Source organism: Myripristis murdjan, chromosome 14 (genome assembly GCF_902150065.1).
Source record: "Myripristis murdjan chromosome 14, fMyrMur1.1, whole genome shotgun sequence".
Classification (NCBI taxonomy): Eukaryota; Metazoa; Chordata; class Actinopteri; order Holocentriformes; family Holocentridae; genus Myripristis; species Myripristis murdjan.
In genome coordinates, this window is record NC_043993.1 from 18,554,057 (window position 1) to 18,577,384 (window position 23,328).

Below are 23,328 nucleotides of genomic sequence, written 5' to 3' on the forward strand. Positions count from 1 at the left end.
GATCTGAGAATCCAGCATTGTTTCATTAATCACAACATTTGCTGGGGCTGTAGGGTGAAATAGTACACCCAGAATGCTTACAATATCCATTAAGATGCGGATGAGCGATTGCATGGAGTCTAGCACATACACACACACAGATATACACACACACAGCTATAACACCAACTGGCATGGGCTGAAATGGCGTAATGGGCAAGCAACAAACTGCTCTGCAGGCACACAGTATGCAGTAGGCAAACTCACACTGTGTCTGTAGAAGGGGTCAACTTTTGTTGGGTATTTTTCAAACTGTAGGAGAAATGAAACAGAGCTAAGTACATGGGACATGTAGAGCAGATACATGTTAACCTACACACACAATAGACAGGGTTCAGATTGGCACCTTTCAAGGTCATTTCAGTCTACAAAAAGTACATCACAAAGGAAATGTTCGCAGATCAGCATTAGGATTCAGTTAAAATGTTGACAGCTGAGACTTGAACTTCAACCACTTCCCAAACCCAACCCCTTCGCCTCGCTACGGGCCCCCGCTGCTTTTGCCCACCCGTTTCGTGAGCCTCTGAAGCCCTTGTAAACCAGAGTGGGCTCTGTGTCTCATTTGGCCTCCTTTTAGTGGTGCAATGTGGGCTCAGGGAGAACATTTCCCCAGTCAAGACTAAACACTGCAGCCATAAAGAGCCTTTTTATGGCCTCATTAGCTGTCAGAGGCCCCGCCATGCTGCCTTTGAGGTATCATCAGAGCCAAGTGAACCCTCGACGGGCCAGGCAGTTACAGTACAGTCATGTGAGCGTGCATGTGTGAGTTTTAGGTCCAGCCACCCCACTGCCTGTGGTCTCCCCTGACAAACAGCGGGACTCTTAACTCAAAGCATTCGACAGTAATGAAAAATCCCCAAACAGGACCAAATGATGTCATTAAATTCAGAATGAATTAAGTGTATTATGTTCTAAAAGCTGGCTCCGACTTTAACTTGCTTGGGGCAAGTTATTGCCAATTTAGAAAATAACTGCATTTGAGAGTGGAGCCCAACATTATGCCAGAGAAAACACTAGAAAGGCTTTCTGGGAGAATAAAGGCATCATTGTGGCGCGGACGGACACACATGGTCATCATTGAAAGCCTGCCACAGAAAGCCACAGTTCCCTACAGCAGAAACTGGGGTGCGCTGACACACATGCGTAACTGTGTAAAATCCTCACTCTCACCACCACAGAAACAAAAAAACACTTTCAATGCCATTCCCGCCCACTATTATACATATGTAAAACTCATTACCCCGCTATAAAAGACATATAAAACGCTACATATTTTCCTCCCATTGCCCTCCTTCAACCCTCCCCGACCCTCCACAGTTGTGTTCTACTTATCCTCACATTTCTGGCGGGGGTACGCACCATGGGCGGTGCTGGGGTGGGCATGATGGCGTGGGGGAAGGGCGTGAAGGTGTGCTGGTGGGTGTGCTGGTGGGTGTGTTGGTGCTGATGCTGGTGCTGATGCTGGTGCTGGTGGAACTCGGTGCGCAGGTACGGTGGCGGGCCCAGCGAGGCGCCGCGGTCGGCGCTCTGGGAGGCCAGGAAACGGGTGTTGAGCTCCTGACGCAAAAGGTCTTGTTCTGGGAGGGGGTAGAGGACAGAAGAGGGAGGGATTAACGCTGGGTTTTGAAAAGAGGAAGGTTGACTGTCCAGAGCAGAGCTTCTGAATTGGATACGTTGGGCTGATATCTGCCTTTTTGAATACCAGATATCAGCATGCCCATGTCTTCCCTCTCCAATATAAAAGTGGCTATTCTTTTAAAGGTGCACAATGCAAAATTCCTCTACTGTTTATTTTATAATTTCTTTGTTTTCTATTGTCTATTGTCTATTATTTACTTATTTAGGTAAAATCCCTTAATAAATCTGGAGGGGTTTTTTTCGACTGCAGAATCCATTTTAATTGTTTATCTTATTTGTATGTGTTCTGCTGTGCATTAAAATAAAATCTATCCTTAAAAATCTAAATTTGCAGTGGGTCAAACTGAAGTGATGACCATTTAGACAAAAAAATGTGGAAGAAGAATGTAATCTGACAGATCTACATGATTCTCATTGTATTGGACTGCCTCTCTTATTCAACATTCTTGTCTCTGGGTTTGAAAAGTCCTCACTTCAGCTGGCCCTCTGTAATTTTGCATGGTGCACCCTTAAAAAGCTTTTCAGTACGATGACAGTTTGACGCTCTCGATGACAGTTTGACACTGAGGATGCATCTTTTTATTTTGCATTTGCAACATGCTCTTTCTTCGTTTTGTTTATTCAGGCAATTCATTAAAAAGAGATTTACTCTAACAATAGTTTTCTCATTTATCCGTTTGCTTGGTAATTTTTTAAATTTAAAGATAAAGGTCACCACAAAATATCAGTAGCTTCACTTAAAAAAAAAACAAAAAAACAAACAATCAGTTATCGGTCTCTAAAAATGCAAAACAACAACTATCGGTGGGAACTCGACTCCAAACAGATGCACACCCACAGAACCTCATTTAATAAGATTTCATCCCAGGAAGCCCCATATGGGATTAATTTAATTGTTGCTAGTACTGAAACTTAAAACTGTCTAAACTGAACGTGGGAAAATAATAAAGAGAGAAACCTACAAATCATTCTCACTGTGTAATTATGATATTTTCTAGTTAATTCACTTATAGGAAAATTAAGCAATTTCACGTTTTCTTGGTCTCACTGGAGGCCGGTTAAGGACCCCTGTACACCACTTTGGGAGCGGCTTGTCTAGAACATCAAATATTGAGCCATATCAAGCCGCACAAAGGAAATAACCAGGAAATACCTGCGGTCATCAGCACATCATTTTAAATGTAAGAGGGGCTCAAGATGATTATGTATGTCTGAGTGGTGGAATTGTCAAATAGTCTGTGATTTGCTACGCTAAAACCCCCTTTGAGACGACAAAATCTGTTGTTCCAATAAAACATTCAACCGTTGTGTGGCCCGAGGATTTCGCCAAGAGAAACACGGAATGTCAAGCAATCACTGGCTTTTCTTCTAAATTCAGCAATAACCGCCTCGAGAGATTATATTTTCACCAGAGTAACCATATCCTTCCTATTCTACAGTGACCCATTGCACTATTTTCTGCATTCATTTCAAGCTTTACTGGGCTGGGAGTGGAGATGGAATTTTCTCTTCATAAAAATTTCATTAGTGTCTTTTGAACAAAATCCAGCACGGTCCATTCTGTATTGACCAAATTGATTTCTTGCAGATGAACACGGTTCCAGGTGAAAATGGAAGTACTGGGAATGTACCTAAAGCTCCCCTCCCCTCTTTCTGCGCCGACCCTGACATTCAGCTTGACAACAATGTGCCCGCATGGAGCGCACAGGGCTCTGTAATCGCTTTTATAATGCAGCGTGACCGGCTTGTGTGTATTACTGGTGTGCAGAGACTTGATAAGTCAAACCTTGACAGAAAGAGTGAGAGTTAGACAGGTTCACACTGCTATAAACACACAAAACCCTGGGCGTGGGGTATATCTGGATGACTCCTGGTAGCTTGTCCTTTAAATTACCACCGGGGTAACATTCTGTCTGCCTGTCTCAAATGCTTTAACATGTATTGACGCTGCTCTGAAATGATCCCTGGCGCACGTCTCACATCGCTCGACTGGCCTGTGAACCTGACACAACTGCCGCTAAAATAAGCAGACACTGCTGCTTTTGTTTATCATCTGCTGTGCAACTCCCTGCCACGCCACATGGGGGCGGTGTGGGCATGTTTACCTGAGTAGGCACTCCCAGCAGCAGGATGTCCAGGGACAGGCAGGGTGCTAGATGTCAATGGTGGCGGTGGGGGCAAGGCCGCTGGAGGAGCGAACATATTGGGGTGATGTGGGTGCGGCGAGGACTGCAGGGCAGGGGGGAAGCTGTGGGGGGCGCTCTGGTTGGCTGCCAGGGGCAGGGGGAAGGTGGAGGCTGCCGCTGCTGCCGCCACGGGAGGAGGTGGGTGGTGGGGAAGGTGCAGGGAGGGCGCAGAGGGCCCGTGGGGTTTGGTGCCTGGGGTGCTGCTTCGACTGCTGCTGTAAAGAGGGAGGAAAACAAGGAGAGACAGAGAGAGAGAGAGAGAAAGAGAGACAGAGAGAGAGGAGGAGAGAAAAACATGGGAGAAAGAAACCAGATTAATTCAGGCGTGATCAGTCGAGATTAACACTTGTTCCTCCACATCCCCTTATCTCCATCTGCTCCGATATCCAATTCCCAATACAGTGTTTTCACACCTCAACTATCCTCCACTTGCGTACACAAACACCCTCCCTCTCCTCTCCCCCTCTCTCTCGTGCTTTACAGAATCCAGGGCAAACATGATCCGCGAAAACACGGCATTCGTAACACCCTCGGATGCAAATGAACCACCGCTGGCAAGCATAACAGAACAAGCATCTGTCTTTGAACATAGCTCCTGTTAAGGCACTTCCTCCGGAGCCAGGTAGCGCACATGTGCATCGGAAATGAGATGAGAAGGGAGCAAGAGTGTGTATGCATGTGTAAGCAAACAGCCTTTTGTAGTGTGTGTGGGTTTTCCCTGGGGGTAGTCACAGAGCCCGCGTCTCTGCATCTCTACACACTAAGCCTAAAAGCTCATTTGCACCGCTCCCTCTTCGTCGTGGGCCCAGCCGTGATTATTCGCAGCGGGTGCCAGGCCCTGTTGGCGCACTGGCAGACTGGCAGGGCTGGCATGGAGACAGGCAGCCAACGCCAACTCCTGAGAGCCTGCGAGGCAGAGCTGTTGTTGGGACTGAGTGGGCTTAGAAGGAGCTATCCTGGAGCCCTGAATTAATGGAGAGCGCTCTACAGGCTGCAGCGCTCCACTATAGATATAGGACACACCGGACTAAACTTAGCCCCGTGTTGGCTCCATCGTAATTATTTTTCAGAATGGTAAATCTGTATGTGCAAAGTGTAATCCAACTGAGGATTCTTTATGACATGAGAAAATTAACAGCCCTCCAGAGTAATTTTCTCAGAAGAATATTACAACTTTGAGCCCGTTTTAAGAATCTAACATTTGTCTACTGTGAAGGCAGTTCCCAGTGCATCTAATTGTTAAAAACCATGGCATTAAAATGACCGGCAAATGAAAAATACTGTATTACTGTAATACTGTTTTATTTCTGCTTGAACGAGGTCTATGTGGATGCAGGATGACCAAAAGGAATGTACATATACAGGAGAAGTGGAGACCTGGCCATTAGCGCTCCCATCCTTTCAGCTCATGTTCCTGAAAAAAAAATCTGACAGTGGGATGAGATAATCCCAATTGTTTCAGGAATTTTTCTGCGAAGCACAAATATGTGAAAACACAACAGATTAAGGCTGATCAGCCCACTAGTATCAAGAAAAAGACACTTGATTAAAACATTTTTTGGAACTGATAAGCACTGGAATCAAATGGGATCATCTAGTCTGACTGGGTGACTTATTTCACTTGCTTGAAGAAAAACAGGATTTTAACACTGGATATGACTAGTTTTTTTTTTTTTTTTTTAAGATTTAAGAGTTGTTTAATATAGTTTAATATATTTTAATATATAGGTATATTAAAACAGATTATATGGTGTGATAGTCTTCCTTAGAAAATAGTTGAGAAGGCTACTTCTTGCATCAGAACATGATGAGAAAGACACAGGGCACTGGTCCTCAAGCAAAATTGCCCCATTATAAAGAAAATAAAGACAGTGTGGTATTGATTCAGGGTTAGACTAAACTATGGCGCCTATCGCCTGTTTAACCAATGTGGGCTGGAATCTATACACAGCCCAGATGACAATGTGGGTGGCTAATAAATCACAGGCACTTATGGCTCAGCGCAGCCCTTTACCCTCCTCCCCCCATTCCCTGTTAACAATCAGTGCTACTGTTTGGCTCGGGGACTTTCAGCTCTCCCAGGTAGCAATTTACATACTGATCGGGTATCATGTGCACTTTTAGCTCAAGAGTTTGTCTAGTATTTTCAAGTGCATGTGAATGTGGAGGTTTTGTCTGTACTGCTCTGCACTGCACATAATTTTCAGCCTCAGAGCACCAAAGGACACCTGAAATGTGAATACTTCGCACAACAAAACCCAAATCGGTCTTACCTGTGTCCGTTGAGGTTGAGGCTGTTGTAGGCAGAGAGGGGCCGTGGGTGGCAGCGAGAGGGGGGCCGGTGGGGCCCTGCCTGGCTGGGGTGCTGCTGGTGAGGGTGGTGGGCTGGGAGGGCCGGTGACGGCGGGTGTGGGTGAAGGTTGGGTGTCGGCGGAGGCCGAGGGTGGGACAGTGGCTCAGGCTGGTGCTGGGGCCGGGGAGGGGGGGCCGGCGAGGGCTCTTGGCCCTGGGCGAGAGGCAGGGCTGCGGGTGTCTGAGGCGTCGAGGGAGCCTCTGAATGTGGGGGCAGGTGGGTCGAGGCCTGAGCCTGGGTGGGGCCGTTTGTCTGGGTACGACAAGGGGGCGAGGGCTGGGGCTGGGGGCCGGGCGGCTTGGGTTGGGACTGGGGCTGTGGCTGGGGCTGGGGCAAAGGCAAGGGGAGGATTTGGGAGGGCGGAGGTTGCTTTGGGGTGCTGGGTGCCGGGGGCTGAGAGTCCCTGCAGCTCTCCTGGCTCCTCTCCTGACTGCGCTCTAGGCCTGACACCTTGAGGAGGCCTGGGCCGTGAGGCTCCTGGCTGCCATTGGTGGAGAGCACATCAATGCCAAAATCTGGAACTGGGGAAGAGAAAAAAAAGCAATACAATTATTCATTTGGTTATTAGTGGAGTTGCGCAACATATTACATCGATATTGTGATATGAGCTTTGATATCGTCTGGAATTTAGGATTTTGTAATATCGTGATCTGACAAAAGTGTCTGTCACAAGTCTGTAACAACGGAAAGCAGGTGAATGTGATATACATGCCACTTAGCTGGATTGTATCCTAGTGAACATCAAAACACTGGACAGCATCAAGGCTCTCAGAAACATCAACATGTGTTTAAACAATGGTACAGACATGGAGCACAGATGCTCAGCTCGTCATGTGTATGTATGTGTAATGAGCTTGTTTTTTCCAGCATAAATCAAGTCTACAGATGAACACTGTCTCCAGCTCCTATGAGGATGCTGATGGAGTGTGTGTGTGAGTAATGGGCCTTTTGTAGACTCTTGTCTTTCTAATTGCTATCACTGCTGCTGCGTTTAGTGCATGTGTTTGTGAGGCAGGACTTTGAACAAGAGGCTAACATATTTTTGGGGAATCCTGGGGGTCACAGGATTCCTGTGGGATTCCCTCAGGATGGTAGTTAATTTCACTATTCATCACATGACTGGGACGGGAAGGGAAAATTAGTCAATGGGAATGGGCGGGACGGGAATCATAACAACAATAGGTACATTTTTATATATAAGTATGCGGCTCTAACATGAATAAATGCTGTTTTGAACATAATGCTAGTCATTCTGTTATATTTTTTTATTCTCTGCTGTCTGCTCTGGTGGCTGCTTGCTTGTTGGTTGTAGCCACCTGACCAGTGTGTGACGTGTGGATTAACAACCATGGCCTGTATAAAAGTGTGGGCCAACCCACGGGCCAAATGCTGTGAATAAAAAACTATACATCAAACCAAAAACATTGCACTGCCTAAGGGGTAGATGGGAAGAGAGTCATTTTTATGGCATTTTTTGAAAGTGAAAATCCACTCCTGTGTCACCCGCTAATCACCCCACAAAACTTTTTTCCTCCTACATGCATTGACACATCCTTCTGGGCTGGCATCTGCACTGATACAAATGCCAGCTCTGCCCTTTGACACTGCTCCCAGAGACAACAATCTGAAATTTGTTTTTCTTAATCAAGCTGATTCAGTTCATATCACAAACTACATTATGTTCAATTAAAAGTTTGTTATTGTTTATTCTTTCTGTATGACAGGATCGCAGAAATTAGTTTGTAAGACAAACTGTTAGCACTCTGGGCAGCTCTATTTCTAATGCATTTATGCATGTTTTGGGCTAAACGGTAGAATTTTTTATGGCTTGATTGTAAGATTTGGTAAGACTGGGGGCTAAACAAATATAAAACTAAAATACCTTGGACAAGAGGGTAATTAGCCAAATGGAAAGACACAGATGTATGCACACATTCGCCAAGACGCAGCCAATTTCTGAGCAACAGATGAGGATTCAGATCCTTCCCCGCAAGTCAACAAGCTACTTTATCCAGCTGACGACTGAACAGTTACAGGTGAAAAGTAACATTTACATTTGGAAACACTGCTGTCTGTTCCTCACAAAATGCATTCTAGGTTGTTGAGAAGAGTTAGTACAAATTACAGGACAGCACAGTGTAACAGCACTTCTTACTACATGATCCTTCCTACATGATGATTTCTACTCACCAGAAAAAAACAAAACAAAACAAAAAAAACTAACTAAAATTACTGGTTAGTAGACTCTCGGGCTCTGTTCATTATTTCCAAAGATAGAATGAATAATAACCACCATACAATGCTGAAGTCTCGCAGAATGATAGCTAATAAGCTCCATCCAGAGTATTTCTCTGCAGGAACCTCCTCCAACAGAACAAAGTGCTCAGACATCAGCAGTCAGCTTGGCTGCTCTGCGCTCCAGAGGCAGAGAGGCTCATGGGGGATGACAGTGCATACATAAACTGTAATTAACTCTCTTCGGGCCTCTGGGGGTGAGGGAGGCGGGGGGGAGGCGGTGTGGGGGGTAGGGACAGGAGTGAAGGCTCCTCCTTCCCCTGAGCGCAGCCAGCTAAATCCTTTCCCTGGCAGAGAGCTGTAGATTGGGCCCAGCTCCCCCGGGGCTGAGGCACTAGCCAGAACTGCAGAGCTCCATCCTGGCAGCGCTAGGCCTCTCACAGCAGGGCTAGCTCTACCTGAACCCCCCCTCCCCCTCACTCCCCTGGGGCTCCAGACCATGGAAGTATTATGGCCCAGGCCCCTGCTAAGTCCACTGGGAGCAGGAGCTAGTCAAGTTCTATGGAAACCCCATCCACTAGCATTAGAATGCTAAATGGGGTATTAGCGGCCTCGGGTGCATGTGATATTGTACTTAAGGGTCAGGGGAGGTAATTCCTGGTGCAAGATCACAATCAATATCTACAATAACAGCTATTGACTCTTGCTCTGTGTGGGAGAGCTTGCTGGGACATCTGCCAGCTTGACAGGAGACAAAAGACACACTTTGCCAGATTGAAGTGTTTTTTTTTTCTTCCCAAATGGTCTCAGTTACTTGTTTTTGGGCAGCCACAAAGGAAAAGTACCCTCAGCATGCAATCAGAGAGGCTTCAGTCTTCAAGGCTAACTAACCCTTACACAGAAACTGTAATCTCTTCTTTGGCAGTTGGCACACAAAGCACATCTCTCTCACTGCCCTCCTCACGCGCATCGATGAACAACAGACAAAAACCCATGCAGTTCTTAAACCCATCTCACACATCCGTGTCAATCTTCTCCACTTACAAATGCCATTACCGCTCAACAGAGACTGCTGCTGGCAAACAACCCTACCATGACAGACGGGTGAGAGGAGAAATACCCAATTCTCTAATGCCTCCCTCTACCTTCTCCCTCCCTGCGGTCCAGTGCTTGTTTTGAGAATGTGCTAACACGCTAAAAAGAAGGTGTCTATTCTGGCCATAATGAAGACTCAGGGGCCAGGCGGAGCGGAGGAGAAGAGAGGAGCAGTGTATGCCGAGTTCTCTCCCGCGAGGGTTCATTTGTCAGTCTCCTTCTTCCCTGGAAACAAATAAGCGCAACTCCTGTTTGTTTTCTCAAAGCGCGGAGCCCCTGCCGTTTCCCACCCCTCCCCGATATCTCAGTGTTGCCGTGGTTTCTAACTAGAACACGGTGCTTAGTTGGGTATTAGAATGGGGAATGAGGCCTGTGGGCGGGTGGGTCGGTCAGGGCTCAAAAGCCAGAGGCGAGATTTGAGAGGTGAAGGGGGCACAGGAGAGCTTCGTGAGGGTCAGCTGTGTGTTTGCGTGTGTGTGTGCAGGAAAGCCCCTCATTAAGGCTGGATATTAGGGGACCCAGAGAGGGGCTTAAGAGCACAACTCATTATCCCTGGGTGAGCCTACTCTTTCCGCACCCAGTGCATTAACCACACACCACCACTCTCCCCCTTCAGACCAATATGATTTGTATCTTGCTACATTTTTAAAGCTACAATGCACAGAGATACCCTGAACCATGTAATGATCAGCAACAGTACAGCTCTGAATCAACGTGATGCAACACGACGCAATGCAATGCGATATGTTGCAATATGACACAGCGTGATCAGGAAATGTCTATTTGTTTTACACCTTGTCACTAAACGCTGACCCAACAGACGTTATATTTTTGCCTCATCCACGCTCCAGTTTTCATTTTAATTTGACGTCTTCACCGTCTTGCATTGCAGCATGGCTTATTAATTCCATGCGGCTATATTTACTGCTAACACGCGTTAAATGCTTGGCAATCACAATGAGCCAACGGGGTTAAAAGGCAGGTATATTGGTTTGTTAATGATGCTCCCGCAATGAGGTGTTTGGATTGGAGCAGCGGTGTTAGAGACAACTGGCTCCGATCCTTGAATCCCTCAATCTTTGTACACTGTGATACTCAGCGAGACATGTGGAGGCTTGGCAAAGAGTTTAATATGGAGTTAGGTCATAACTGCAGTTCATAAGCGGATTAATTTAGCATATTATATTTCAATGTCATCACCGGACATGGCCTGGCCTATATAAATGATTAACAAACAAGCGCCAACAACCTCATCTTTTAAAAGGGCGACTGGCAGGCCAGCACCTGTCCTTTTGAAAAATACATTAGCACCCAACTCCAGCCAAAACTGCTCTGCTAATCTCTCCCGTGGTCTTCTGGTGGGGGCGGGTGCGACACCATGGGCCTTGGAGACATCCTGACAAATTGATGGCTGTGGAGGCCTCTGGGACATCCCAAGCCTCCGTCCCTCTCCGTCACCCCTTCCCTCTGATCCTCCTCAAAATAGCACCCTGACGCATTCTAACCCCTCACACTCACTTATGGGATTGCATCCAGGCAGGGGTCACATAGCTCCAATCACACAAAACCAACAACTCAAAACATAGCAAGATCCACGAGCCTGACAACTGACCCATGTCCATGCCGTGTGTGTGTGTGTGTGTGTGTGTTGTGCACTGAGCAGAGGCAAAGTGCAGAGAGGGCCAGACATGCTGATGCTAGTGCTTCAGAGATGAGGGAGCTGTCCGGCCAGTTCACTGTCAAACTCCCAGCATGCAGCACAGCCCATTTAGGGGAGGCCAGGATGCTTACAGGCAGGATATGGAAGTAGCAGTTTCTTTGCTGACCCAGGATGTCACGCAGGTGCTCCTAATAAACTCAGTTTACCCGCCTATTTGTCCGTGTTTCCTAACCTTTTTAGGCTGACATATATCTTAACAAAGTAAATTCATAATAGACATCGTGGTAGCATCAAACTGACAGATATTATAGGAGAATAGCGTCTTAAGGCTTATCTGAAATTGATAAAACTGTTGGTAGAGACTATATATACATATACACTCAGTGCCACCTTATTAGGCCCACCTGTACAATATCATGCAGTTCAACAGCTCTGCCATAAATTCTACCTTTTAAGAAAGTTTACAAACAGTTTTTGTTGACACTGTGTAAATTTAATGCTGTGTTATTATTGAGGTTATAGTTTGCACTTTTTTTTTGTTCTACCTATTTATATGCATGAGGGGGGCAGAATACAAGAAACACCTCTCTTAATGTGTGTTGCATACATGGCTGCATCCCCTCCCATGGTGATACTAAAGTATCTAAAATATCTAAAAGCTGATATTTTGTGCCAATATTCAATATCTTTAAATGTAAACATTATTAAGCAAAAAACTGCTTTATTACTGCAGTAAATGTATTGTAAAATGATGGAGGTACTGTAAACATACATTAAAAATCCTTAAAAAAAAAAAAGAAGAGTGGGAGAATAATCTCTTTCATATTGGAGGGGGAACACATGGACACTCCAATATCCTGTATTCAAACAACTGCACATATTGGCGCAGTGTATCTGTAAATTGATAAACTGGTCCAACATTATCACCAGCTGGAGGCCATGGCTTACCGACCTTTTGATTTATCACTGTCTGTGTCCTTTCTGCTCTAAAACTGAAGACACAACAATGCCAAAAATACTTAAGCAAGCCTCTCAAGTCATTGCCAGACACTGGGCTGAAACAATGCTCATTTTCATTTAACTGATGTCTCCATTTGCTATGAAAGCCAAGCAACGCTCATAAAGAGGAGGCGGGTATATGTTACTGTACTGGAAGTGTTGACGCTGTGTGACAGCTGTGCAACTGTTGAGAGCTTCTAGGAAACAGGTGCTACAAGGGAGGGAGGGAAGGAGGGGGGTTATGGAGCTGTGGTGTTGGGGGTGGGGGGAACGACACCCACGTCAACTACAGTGAAGCCTGCTCTACACCTTATGGACCCCGGGGGGAAGGAGATGATGCAACAACAGGTAACCTGTGGCAGCTGACCGTGCAATTCTGCAAAACAACCTGCTACTTCCACCATGTGGCAGAGAGTGCAGAGGGAGTCACATGGACCAATCCTGGTGCTGCTGGTAAATTTCCCACAGGCTGAGTTCACTCTTGTGACCCCATAACAGATGCACCAGTCAGAGGGACTATTAGGTTATTGTTCTAACTGCACTCAACATGTATTTAAGTAATTAGCCATGAGAAGAAATGTGCCTTACAGTGATTTTGGAACAGCAAAAAGGCCTTGTTAGGCGAGACACGACACAGAAATACCATGCATTAAGACAAAAAAAAAAAAGTTGAACGAGCCCTTTGTTCTCCATCAACAATGAATAAATTCAAATATTCACTTTGCGCTGAGAAACACACTTCATCAGTGTCATCAGTACCAAAAGAGGTGGACGTTCTGTAACACACGTGTAGTTGTATGAATGGTAATGCTGAGATAATGCTTTAATATGTAACTGATGCGAGATCAAAGACGTGTATTTATCAGGTACTACAAAGTCTTCAGGAGTGACTGAGCCACTCAGAAGTGAGAACCAGAAATATCTGCTTTATAATTAGTGTTATTTGTGGTCTGTCAATATCTTAACAGTGTTGTCAGATGCTTATTTGGCTGTCACTGCTAAATACAGACTGCAATACACGAAACAATTAGCAATTTTCAAATATCAGAAACCATAAGCAAGAACAGTTAGGTGGCTTTGTGGTAGACAGGTGTAAGCGATGTGAGCAAGAGACTGAATCCTAACTACATCTATATATCTATCTATATCTATATCTATAGCTATATCTATGTATAATCCTAACCAGCTAATATCAGCAACACTAAAATACTCGATGGATCTCAAGGGACTGACAGTCAAAAACAGTCTACCTTGGCATCTACGAATGGAGAAAGGAGCATGTACCCCACAGGCGCTTAGCAATGCATCTGTGGCCTGTATTAAAAAAAAAAAAAAAACTAAAACCTGCCTATCCAGGGAGAAGCGCTGACAATTCTAAACCCCAGTGCTGTCTGTCACAGCTGACAAAGACCTTAAAACTCCCACTCATTCACTGTCTCCCTTCCAACTCTGATTCTTCGTCTTTGTCTGGTACTCTCCATCTCGCTCCCTGTTGTGCGATGGTAAGCAAAATCATGCCTAAGCCACTCACAGATCACATCGCTCAAGCTGAGCTCTTCCAGGGGCAACAGTTTTGCCACTTTGCAGCCAACACAACGCCTTTTCAAAAGATTACACCACGAGGCTGGAGAATCATAAGAAACCGATTAATTTGGTCTAGACAAATTTAAAAAATTTTTTGCATGGGTGGAAGATTTTACCCCAAGCCTTCCAGCTGGACTCGCAATCAGGCGCGCAAACAATGGTGGCGTTGTTTAGAGGAGGCTACGGTTTACTCCCCTTCACTTTGTCTCCCTCCCTCAGCACTCCTCTCATCCTCCTCCTCGTAGAAAACAGAAAAATAAATAGAGGGAGGCAGACTGTTTGCTCAAGTTGAATCAATTAAAGTGCACACTGTGCTGAACAGGGACTCCTGGCCCTCCTCGTTGAAAATTCCATCTTGCATTTGTATGTCTGTGTAAACATTAATTACAATCAGGATCTCCCTCGGTGATGGGCTTGGGCTGGGCTGAGCTGCTGCGCTTTCAGATGCTCTCGGAATAAAATCCCTCTCGAAAACAGTTCCCAGTTATGCAAATTTAAAAAAAAAAAAAACAAAAAAAAACAAAGACAGTTTTGCTTCAGGCTTGGTCTGGAAACCATTTAGTTGGTGCGGAAAATACCCCAGAAACTCACTCCTCCTCTATCTCCATATTTTGTTTGACAACAAAATTAGAGTTGTAATTGAGCAGCAAGTGTTGACAATGGTTTGACCTCAGGAGTAGTGCAGACAGCATATGCTCCCCACAGACCTCCTTGGTGAGGGAGTAGACTTTGTTTATTTGTTCTTAATGAAGCCTGCAGTCACGTTAATGGCACACATCTTTAACTAGATCTCTCTCCCACACGGAGGAGGAACAACAAACACCAAGCCGCTCGTCTCTGTCAGAGCTCTTTCTTTCACACACACTCACCAAGCCCGCAGCTCCAGCTTTGAGACCTCACTACACAACATGGCGTCTTGCTTTGTTCCTCTTTGGTTGTCTCTTTACTTCTGAGTCTGAACCATACGCTGAGGAGAGGAGTCCCTTCCTCCAGCGCTTATCCCCTCAGGAGCTCCTCTTTCTCCAGAAGGAGAGTGGAAAACCCTGGAGTTCATATTAGTGGATGACATCTGAGCTCATCTCCCCTGCCTCCGGGCTTGGAAGCTGTGTTTGAGATCCCTAATGCCATAATACTCGTCTGCATGGAGCCTGGTCGTGTCACCAAAACAGTCTACATATTAGCCAAGGGATTCATTTTTACATCTGCCAAGATATGGCCCCACAATGCACCTCTCAGGAGGCTTTACATAACTGGCTGTTTGGAGCTTTGTGGAGGAAGTGGTTAATTCTCAAACAACTCGCCTGCTTGCATCCTAAAAGCTCCAGGCTAATCGAATGTTTACAAAAGCGACGGTGCTGAGTAGAACCACTAATAACTGGACTTTGGTCTTGTGATATCAGCTCTAACTGGGAAGCTAAAGCCCCATGTTGGTAACCTTAGCCGGGGCAGCACTCTCCCTGATCTCATAGCCAAAGCCCCCGGAGAATCCCCACTCTATTACCTCCTTATCCCTCCCTTTCTCGGGTCTCAAAACTTTAACAGCGCTGGCTGAACCAAGAGCAGCAGCACAGTGCTCGCTCCCTCGTGTCTCCAGAGTGTCACGAGCGCCCCGCAGCGATCTGTTCACAGCACTGAAGCATGTGTGTTGGACATGTCCCACATGGGAGGCTTGGGGCCATCATGGCCTGACAGTGATGGACGCTCTCCTGTTGGCCCTCCCAGACTTTACATCATGTCAGCAGCCCTCTAAAGCTAAACGCAGGAGGGGTGTTGAGTTACAAAAGCCTGGACGCCCCGTCGTGTGGAGGGTCCCAGACTGGAGCTGTTTTATTAGTGCCTGACTCCCGGGGGTGGCTGGGGAAGGGGAGTGGGAAGCTAAACAGGAATTGAGGTGGGGGTTAGGTGAGCCGCCCAACTATTCTGCCTATGAGAGCGTGACATGTGTAGTCTTTCAGTGAGAATACCACAGCGGCGGTGATATCGCCTCGCTGTAACACAAACCGCTGCTTTAACAAGCAGTGATTGAGCAAAAGGCCAAAGCAGGCAGGAAGCAAGGGAGAGTGTTAAGCCTCCTCTTTTAACATCTATATTTCATCCCCGTCTCATTTTGTTGATGAATTTTGTATTACAAGTTGCGAAGCCAAACGAAACACAAATGTGCACATGACAAGTAAGAGCAGCAGTGATGTCAGTGGTGTGTGGTGTCCGTGGTTAACCAAGTTAAATGCCTGACTCCTCTCTGAGATAGGCTGTCTGTGCCTGTGATCTCCGGTAAAATGGTAGCAATCTGGGGTAATTGGGCTTAGTAAGCCACTGAATGTTCTCAGCGCTTTTGACAGATGCAAGGCCGTGGGAGAGAGGCTGCCAGACCACAGAGGACAAGCACTTACACATGTTTACAGTATGAGAGAGTAGAGGAGTAAAAAGTGGAGACAGGGAAATATAAGTAGAAGAAGATGACAGGTATAAAAACAAAATTAAGAGCACAGAGAGAGAGAGAGAGAGAAAGAAATGAGAAGGAGAGACTCTCTCCATCCTATCTCCTACCTTTCCTAGTTTCCATCCTCACTCCATTCATATTCTGCCTGTTAGGGGCAATGTGCTCTGTCTCTTCTCTCTCAAGTCATAATGAAGCCATTTACTAATAGAGAGCTGCAGCAGCAACACTCCTCCACCCACAGTAGCTCTGATTACAGCTGCTCCTATAATGGCTCTTAACTGCTCCTGCTTCTCGCTCTCACAGTGCCACACTCCTCATTTCTCACCACACCAGCGTGTGGAAAATCTGCTGCAACTTAGATATCTGGACGCCCCCTTAACCCAACATGTCTTTGTGCATGTGGATTTGTGAGGTAACGGTGGGATCGGTAGCAATGGAGTGTCCCATTTCCAGCCCCCCAGTGAGGCCAGCTAGGGCCCTTTTAGAGAACAAATCTTTATATATCCCTGAGGGTGTGAGGTCAGGCTGGAGGGGGCGTAATGGAAGAAGACCAGGGTCAGGGACTTGATGACGGGCGTGCTGGCACAGGTGAGCGCTGTGGGTTGTTAGGAAGCCAAGCGAGCGCCAGAGACTGCTCCTGCCAGGGGGACAGTGCAGTGCATGCCTCAGGGGAATGCTCATTGCCCACGGCTGACGGATCCACTGCAGCTTTGGCTGTCATGCCTGGTCTCTCGGCTTTGAAATAACAGCACCGTGTAATGAAGAGCCATTGAGGCTGCTGCAATTGGTCAGTGCTGCCTGTCACAGTGGTGTAAAACTACACCGTGAGACACGGCAGCTGTGTAGCAAGCCAGACCATTTGACCTCAGACGTGTCAAGTGTAAGTAAGCCAGCTGATAGGGCAGCTCCATAGGCCTGATATCTCTACGAGTGAAGAGTGAGAAATGGTAGGTGGCCCTTCTTTCTGTGTGTATGTTGTTCCCCAGAGACAGAAAGCGAGATACAGGGGTCCTGGAGAGGCCTGCGGTCTCCTGTGTGTCAGTCAGCGTCTCCCTTCCCTTCTTTAGCCAGCCATGAAACCTGTCACTCCTTTCAGCATTTACAGGCCAGTCTCACAGTATCAGGCAAGCTGAAACACAAGCTCAGTGTGCACCCCCATATCACATTAGCACATGGACTGCAATTTTCCAACGCAGGCAGAGAGAAAACTGTGAAAAAGTACACGTGCAGAAATGTAAACACGGATGTTTCCAGCGTTTAGGAATCATTATCACAACTCAAGCGTTCCTATAATGAATGGGTATAACAGCGACAGCGTTCAAGACATGAAGTAACACTTTCCCAGAGCGGCGTCCAGCGCTTGTAAAGGGTAGTAGCGTGTCAAATCACTTTGTCTAGACCTGAATCCAAAAGTTAAACTGATTTAACTGCTGCTCATTCACAACAAGCATTTAAAAAAAAAAACAAAAAACAAAAAAAACTCCAGGATGCCAGAGCAGTGAAAATTTAGGCTGCGTGCTCAAATAACTAATGCACAGCACGACGCGCTGACTGGTATTGTAACATGTGTTCCTTGTCAGTCAGCGCTGCAGCTTGGGGGGAACAATAGACAATTGCCCGTTGAGCGAACGACTTCAAACGCTGACATGCTGAAATCTCAATTGCAGTCACATGCTCATAAAAAACAGAAAGAAAACCACACGCGCTCATAAACACCGTCTACTTTCCCTCTTTCTACCCCTGTCCCGTGACACGCACATGCGGCACCCAAACACACAGAAACTCTACCAGTCAACAGGTCCAATGCCACCCTGGTCGCAGTGTGTGCGTGTACTGCAGCCTTACATCCGCTGCCTGCGTCTGTTCAGTGCTGGCCTGTCCTCCATGGAGCCCTATCAGCATGTCAGCTAAAGCCCGGCGGACTGTACCAAACCACCCGGCGGGGGTGACTTCTAATTGTGCAGCTGGCTCCTCTGAAGTGGTGGACGGCTCCTGCTCTCACCCTTTTCCTTTTGAGATGCTCCGCTAGCACTCAGGGGCATTGAAGCTCTGTTCATCTGTTGTGTTGAGTGTAGAAATAACCCCCTCTCTCTCTCTCTGTGTGTGTGCGTCTCTCTCCCCCTCCCTCTCTTGAATTCTTTAGCCAGAGGGGCAGAGTATAAAAGTAACTGACTTGCTGCAATGAGGAGTGACAGCTCGAGCTGACACACTGACACCACATGATTTCACTTGGGAGGGAGGCATGGAGGGCTGGCAAGAGAAATCTGTCCCAGGAGAGTCATCAGTCTGGGCCTCTTTCGCTCCGTTCCAAATGGGGCCAACTGGTTTTACACACAACCGCACCGCACACCCTGCACAGGCCACTCGTGAGGATCAGATTGAATATAGCCTGCGCAGGGTGTTGCGGAGATATTAGAAAAACTCATTCCAGCGGGATAACAACATGAATGCGGAGATCAAGTGTCTGAAAATCTGGTGGAGTATCGATTTGCATGTAGCCTTTTCTCCTCTTAAATCTTCCCCAGCGTTACTGAAACAGCCGGTCGGTGTACGTGCGTGCATGTGAGTGTGTCAAGTGCTGTCTCATTACCCCCTGCTCAGGTTTCACTGCGGTCGGATTAGCGGGACTCTCAGGGTGGAGAGGGTGGGTGGATGCACAGAAACAGAGCTGTTAATGGTCGTCTCTCCTCTCTCCTTAACTGGTACTTTCATCCCTCCTTCCCTCTGTCCTGGAAATGCTGTGTGGTCTCGTCGGCTGATGAAAACCTATCCATCCCAAAGAGGGAGGCAAAGAGACGTAACCAGGCCTAACTTGTCAGCCTCTCACCCTCTTCTCTCCACTCACCAACCCTCTTTTCTCTGGAAACCTCATTCCAGTGCAGCCACATCTACCACTTTTCAAAATAACACCACAAATTAGCCAAGAGCTGTTGGCAAGTTTGATGGTGGTGAGCTATGGCTGTGGGACTGCAACCCCTGGTGAGTTTGTGTACAGGACATTGATGGAGAGAGAGAGGGGGGTCTGGGTTGTTTATTTGAACTGCGCTGAGTCGTCCAAACAGTCAGCTGCCTCTCGACTCCCTCGTCAAGCCCCAGAGCTTCAGCTAGGCCTTGCGGTGGTGGGGAGGGAACAACCTGATATCCCCCTTTGGGCAGCGGCTGCCCCGAGCTTGGGTTACGCAGAGGGAACAATGCGGCCTCTGTCCACAGCTTCCTCCTCCGTGAAGGCATGGGCTCAGACAGGCCCGCTAGTGTCAGGCATGGCCAAGGGATTCATACATCACAACACCACATTGCACACTGACTGAGCACAGAGCTTAGGGGGGAAAGCTTCCAAGCGCGGCTTCCCAACTTCAACTCCAAATGGCCCAGCAGAGCCCCCTTCTCGGCACGCTAAGAGCTAAACCAGACATGCAGCCCATAGCGGTGCAAAGGCCCGTTTGCTCTTGCCTTGAAAGGCCTGAAAAAGCGATCCCTTCTGGGATTTTGGTTTTTGTACGACAGTGTTTACAGTAAAACCTGACACGTGGAATAAAGAGGGGATGTTGGAACCCTGAAATCAAATAGCCCCCGCCAGGAGCGGCTTAATCTTTAACAGATGGCGACAGTGCGGTGGACGTTGATGGGTTTGGGCAGGCTTCTAAGAACCGTGGCCAAACGCCAGAGATGTTGAACCAACGGTTGGTGATAAAATGGAACATTTTGCAGTTCGTTAGTCTTTGTTTATATCAAATGCACATGCTTTCAAATTTCCTTTCCAGTATACATATATTACTTTACACACACACACATGCTCATCACCCACCGCAAATTAACCATGTCCTCTGTGCCCTCTCCTAAGATGTCATAATGTATCCCAGGATCACACCAGCACTAGGGGGCGGTGTTACACTATAGGTCTGACAGCCATGTCCCACTCCACCGCAACAATCCAGCCCTTTCCAGCACGCAACTCCCTCTAGTCTGTAGTGTGTGAAAATTAATGAAACGTACACTGGAACAAATGAAAGGCAGTGCACTGATGGGTGTGCAGGGCTGGATGAGCAGAAACACATGCAAGGGATCTGTGGGCTGCTGCTAACAAACCAAGACCCCGCTCTGTAGTCTGCTCTAATCTTCCCTGGGGCTCATCAGGGCTTTATTTCTGCCCTGCATATTTATGAGAACCAGAGAGGGCAAGAAGGGGAAAAAAGATAACCTCTTCTCTTGAGGGAGCAATTAAAGTCTTGGTTTCATCAATCCTGGTCAGTCCTCATGCTCTCTCTCTCTCTCTCAATATGGGCTCCAGTGTTTACAGTCTTCAATTTTGTCCTCTGCCTTAATGTCCTCGTGTTTGCACTTTCAGTTCCACTTTCCTGGCCGTTCTCTAGCACCAAAGAGGTGGATAGGAAACTAGAAAGATGGGTTCCTACACCAAACCTCTTCCCTTTTTTTTTTTTTTGACAAACACCATGGCGCCAGTAGACAGTATGTGAACCACAAAGCCTGACTCTCAGATTCTCTATGTGGGATTCCCACAGTCACAGCTGAGGATTATGCAGCAAGAACAGCGGTGGTTATTTATTTCATCGCAGAAAAAGCTCACATATGACAGCAGAGTCCTGCAGTTCCCAAAAAAATCCAAGAGAACAAAGTGCATAACAGCACCATAAGTGCATACATTTTTAAGCATGGGTGGCCTTCTGGTACCGTTCTACCCAATAAACTCTCCAAGACCATATAATCCACATTGGGAGGGTCTGGTCTGTATTCACCATAGTCATATATATGATATAAAAAGCGAGGCCAAATCCTTCTTGAGAGTGCTCAGAGCAACAGCAGCACCATAAGGGTGAACAGTTTCAAACTGAACCATAATCGCAAGATGGAAATCTTATCCACTGTGTTAATCCCGTCTCTCTTTTTGTAAATCTGTCTGCAAAGCTCAAGTCACTCACCGCTATCTTAATCTGTTTGCTGGAATGACATCATGTACCAATGGCTGCTATCTATAATAATAAAAAAAAAAAAAGGCAAGGTGATTGAAACAGCTTGAGGGGGGAGATCTTAGGAAGAAAGAAGTCTGTCTAGCTCTTCTTGTCTCAGCTGGTAAACAAGTTCTGGATCACTCAATACCAGGACTCCTGTTGTTACTCAGGCACATGTGCATTTACACATACATTCACATATCCATGCACACACACACACACACTCACACACTCACAGATACCTCTAAGCCACCGTGAGGCCTCATTAGAAAGATCTGCTTGTTCTCTCTCTTTGGCAATGTCACCTCTACTGCAGGGACCAAAGACTGACACAGGCATAATTGGCCTGAACACACCAACTGTGCACTGGGAATGCCAGGGTCCTGATAGGTGTGTGTGTGTATGTGTGAGTGTGTGTGTGTGTGTGTGTGTGTGTGTGTGTGTGCCTTGACCCCGTTAATGTGGCACCATTGGGAATGGAGTGACTGATGTCACATTGGATCAGTGGACACTGGTGGCAGTGATGGAGGTAGGACCTCCCCTGAGATAGGAGACTGGTGCTTTCATCGGCTCTACCATTTTACTGCATCTCTACCGTCAATCTCACACACACACACACACACACACACACACACGTCACTAACACATTGACACAAGATGGCTGTTAAAACACCTGCAATGAATTTACTTTTATCAAGACTGGTCCTCTACCTGTGGCTTTCCCACATCTCCTCATATAAAAAATTGTATCATGCCTTTGTAAGGTCTGCCTATCGAGCATGAATTAGTGAGTAACTATAATCAAAATATTACCAAAATCACAATGTAGCCAAGTGCAAAATTGCTGGAGCTGCAATTTATGGACAAATATAAAATGTCTGACAGCATATCATCACAAACAAAAGTGTTGTGGTGCTACAGAAATGCCCTGGCTTACAAATCATATTCTAGGAAAAAGTGTTTGTTTGGTGCAGACCCCAGAAAAACTCACATGATCATTCTGACTAAAATCAGGAGTCATGTTGCAATCATCTGTCAAAATAATTGCAACATGAGTTTTTTTTAAACCACACGGTTAAACCCTAATATGTTTCCAAAGTTCCTGCGCATAGATGTTGTACAAAGATATTTCACATTGTTCCAAGAGTAAGAAAAAGCCTACGGCAATTCTATGATGTTATACAATTAATCATTGTAAATGCCAGGCTTTTACTCTTCACATAAGACAAATAGAAGCTATGTTTCTTTCTCGTCATCAATCTCAATATTGTCTTTGTAACCAAAGACAGATTTCTGCATAAACGGAGCATGCTTACATAAATCCTTCTCCCTTACCTAGACCAACACAGTATATGCCACAGACCGTTACCTCAGAGACCTGAGAGAAACAGGCATGTACAGTATACAGTTGCTCACCATTCAACCCTGACTGCTAAACCGCCACATATCTCAGTGTGGCAGACGCGGGTGGGGGGGGGGGGGCAACAGGAAAACTAGGGCCTTTCACCTTGATCTCTGGAGTGCAGCCCATTTAAATGTTTGTGTTTGAGATGTAGACCTTTAATTTTGGCCTGATGGGTTCCAGGCTCTTTGGGTTTAGCGTGGCATGTCGGATATAGGAGTGTTTACACAGTCTCCCTCCAGCTCTCCTGGTGCTGAAATAAGTGCATTAAGATGGATGGATTTACTTAGTCTCTAACCTCAGGACTTGGGGAACAAACTCTGAATGACCTCTTTGTGTTGCTGGAGGGGATGGAAGGAGATTGGCCCAAACTGCTCCGTGTGTGTGTGTGTGTGTGTGTGTGTATGTGTGTTTCTACAGCACCACCAGACCTATTTGCCAAGAATTCCACCATGAGAAGGCGATCACATCCCATTGGGTGAGACAGCGGCAGCCAAACGGAGTTCAGTGTGTTTAACAGGTGATTATCAGACAATGTCAGGAGAAAACGTGGTAACAGTGATATAATCACAAGATCACACTCATTCTTGTGTGGTTACAAACTTGACAAATTGCTGCCAACACACTACAAAAAAATATAAATATCTGCAAGTTGATAAAAAATCTCGCAGTCTTGAAATTTTCTTTTTAAATATTTCTAAGACTTAATATTAGATGAAATGACTTAAGT

At 46.4% G+C, this 23,328-nt stretch overlaps 1 protein-coding gene across 9 annotated transcripts in view; it reads right to left on the reverse strand.

Moving 5' to 3' along the window:
• The window catches only part of auts2a (activator of transcription and developmental regulator AUTS2 a), a 333,859-nt gene that overhangs the window by 7,884 nt on the left and 302,647 nt on the right, over positions 1–23,328 (reverse strand). For 4 of the 9 annotated variants that reach the window (XM_030069008.1, XM_030069004.1, XM_030069006.1 and 1 more), the window contains exons 6-9: positions 6,137–6,737; positions 3,783–4,078; positions 1,378–1,616; positions 247–291 (exon numbers count right to left, since the gene is read on the reverse strand). In XM_030069008.1, the coding sequence (XP_029924868.1) occupies positions 247–291; positions 1,378–1,616; positions 3,783–4,078; positions 6,137–6,737 (1,181 nt within the window). The remainder of the gene's footprint in view (positions 1–246; positions 292–1,377; positions 1,617–3,782; positions 4,079–6,136; positions 6,738–23,328) is intronic. The other 5 variants (XM_030069010.1, XM_030069007.1, XM_030069005.1 and 2 more) reach the window with 3 other exon arrangements.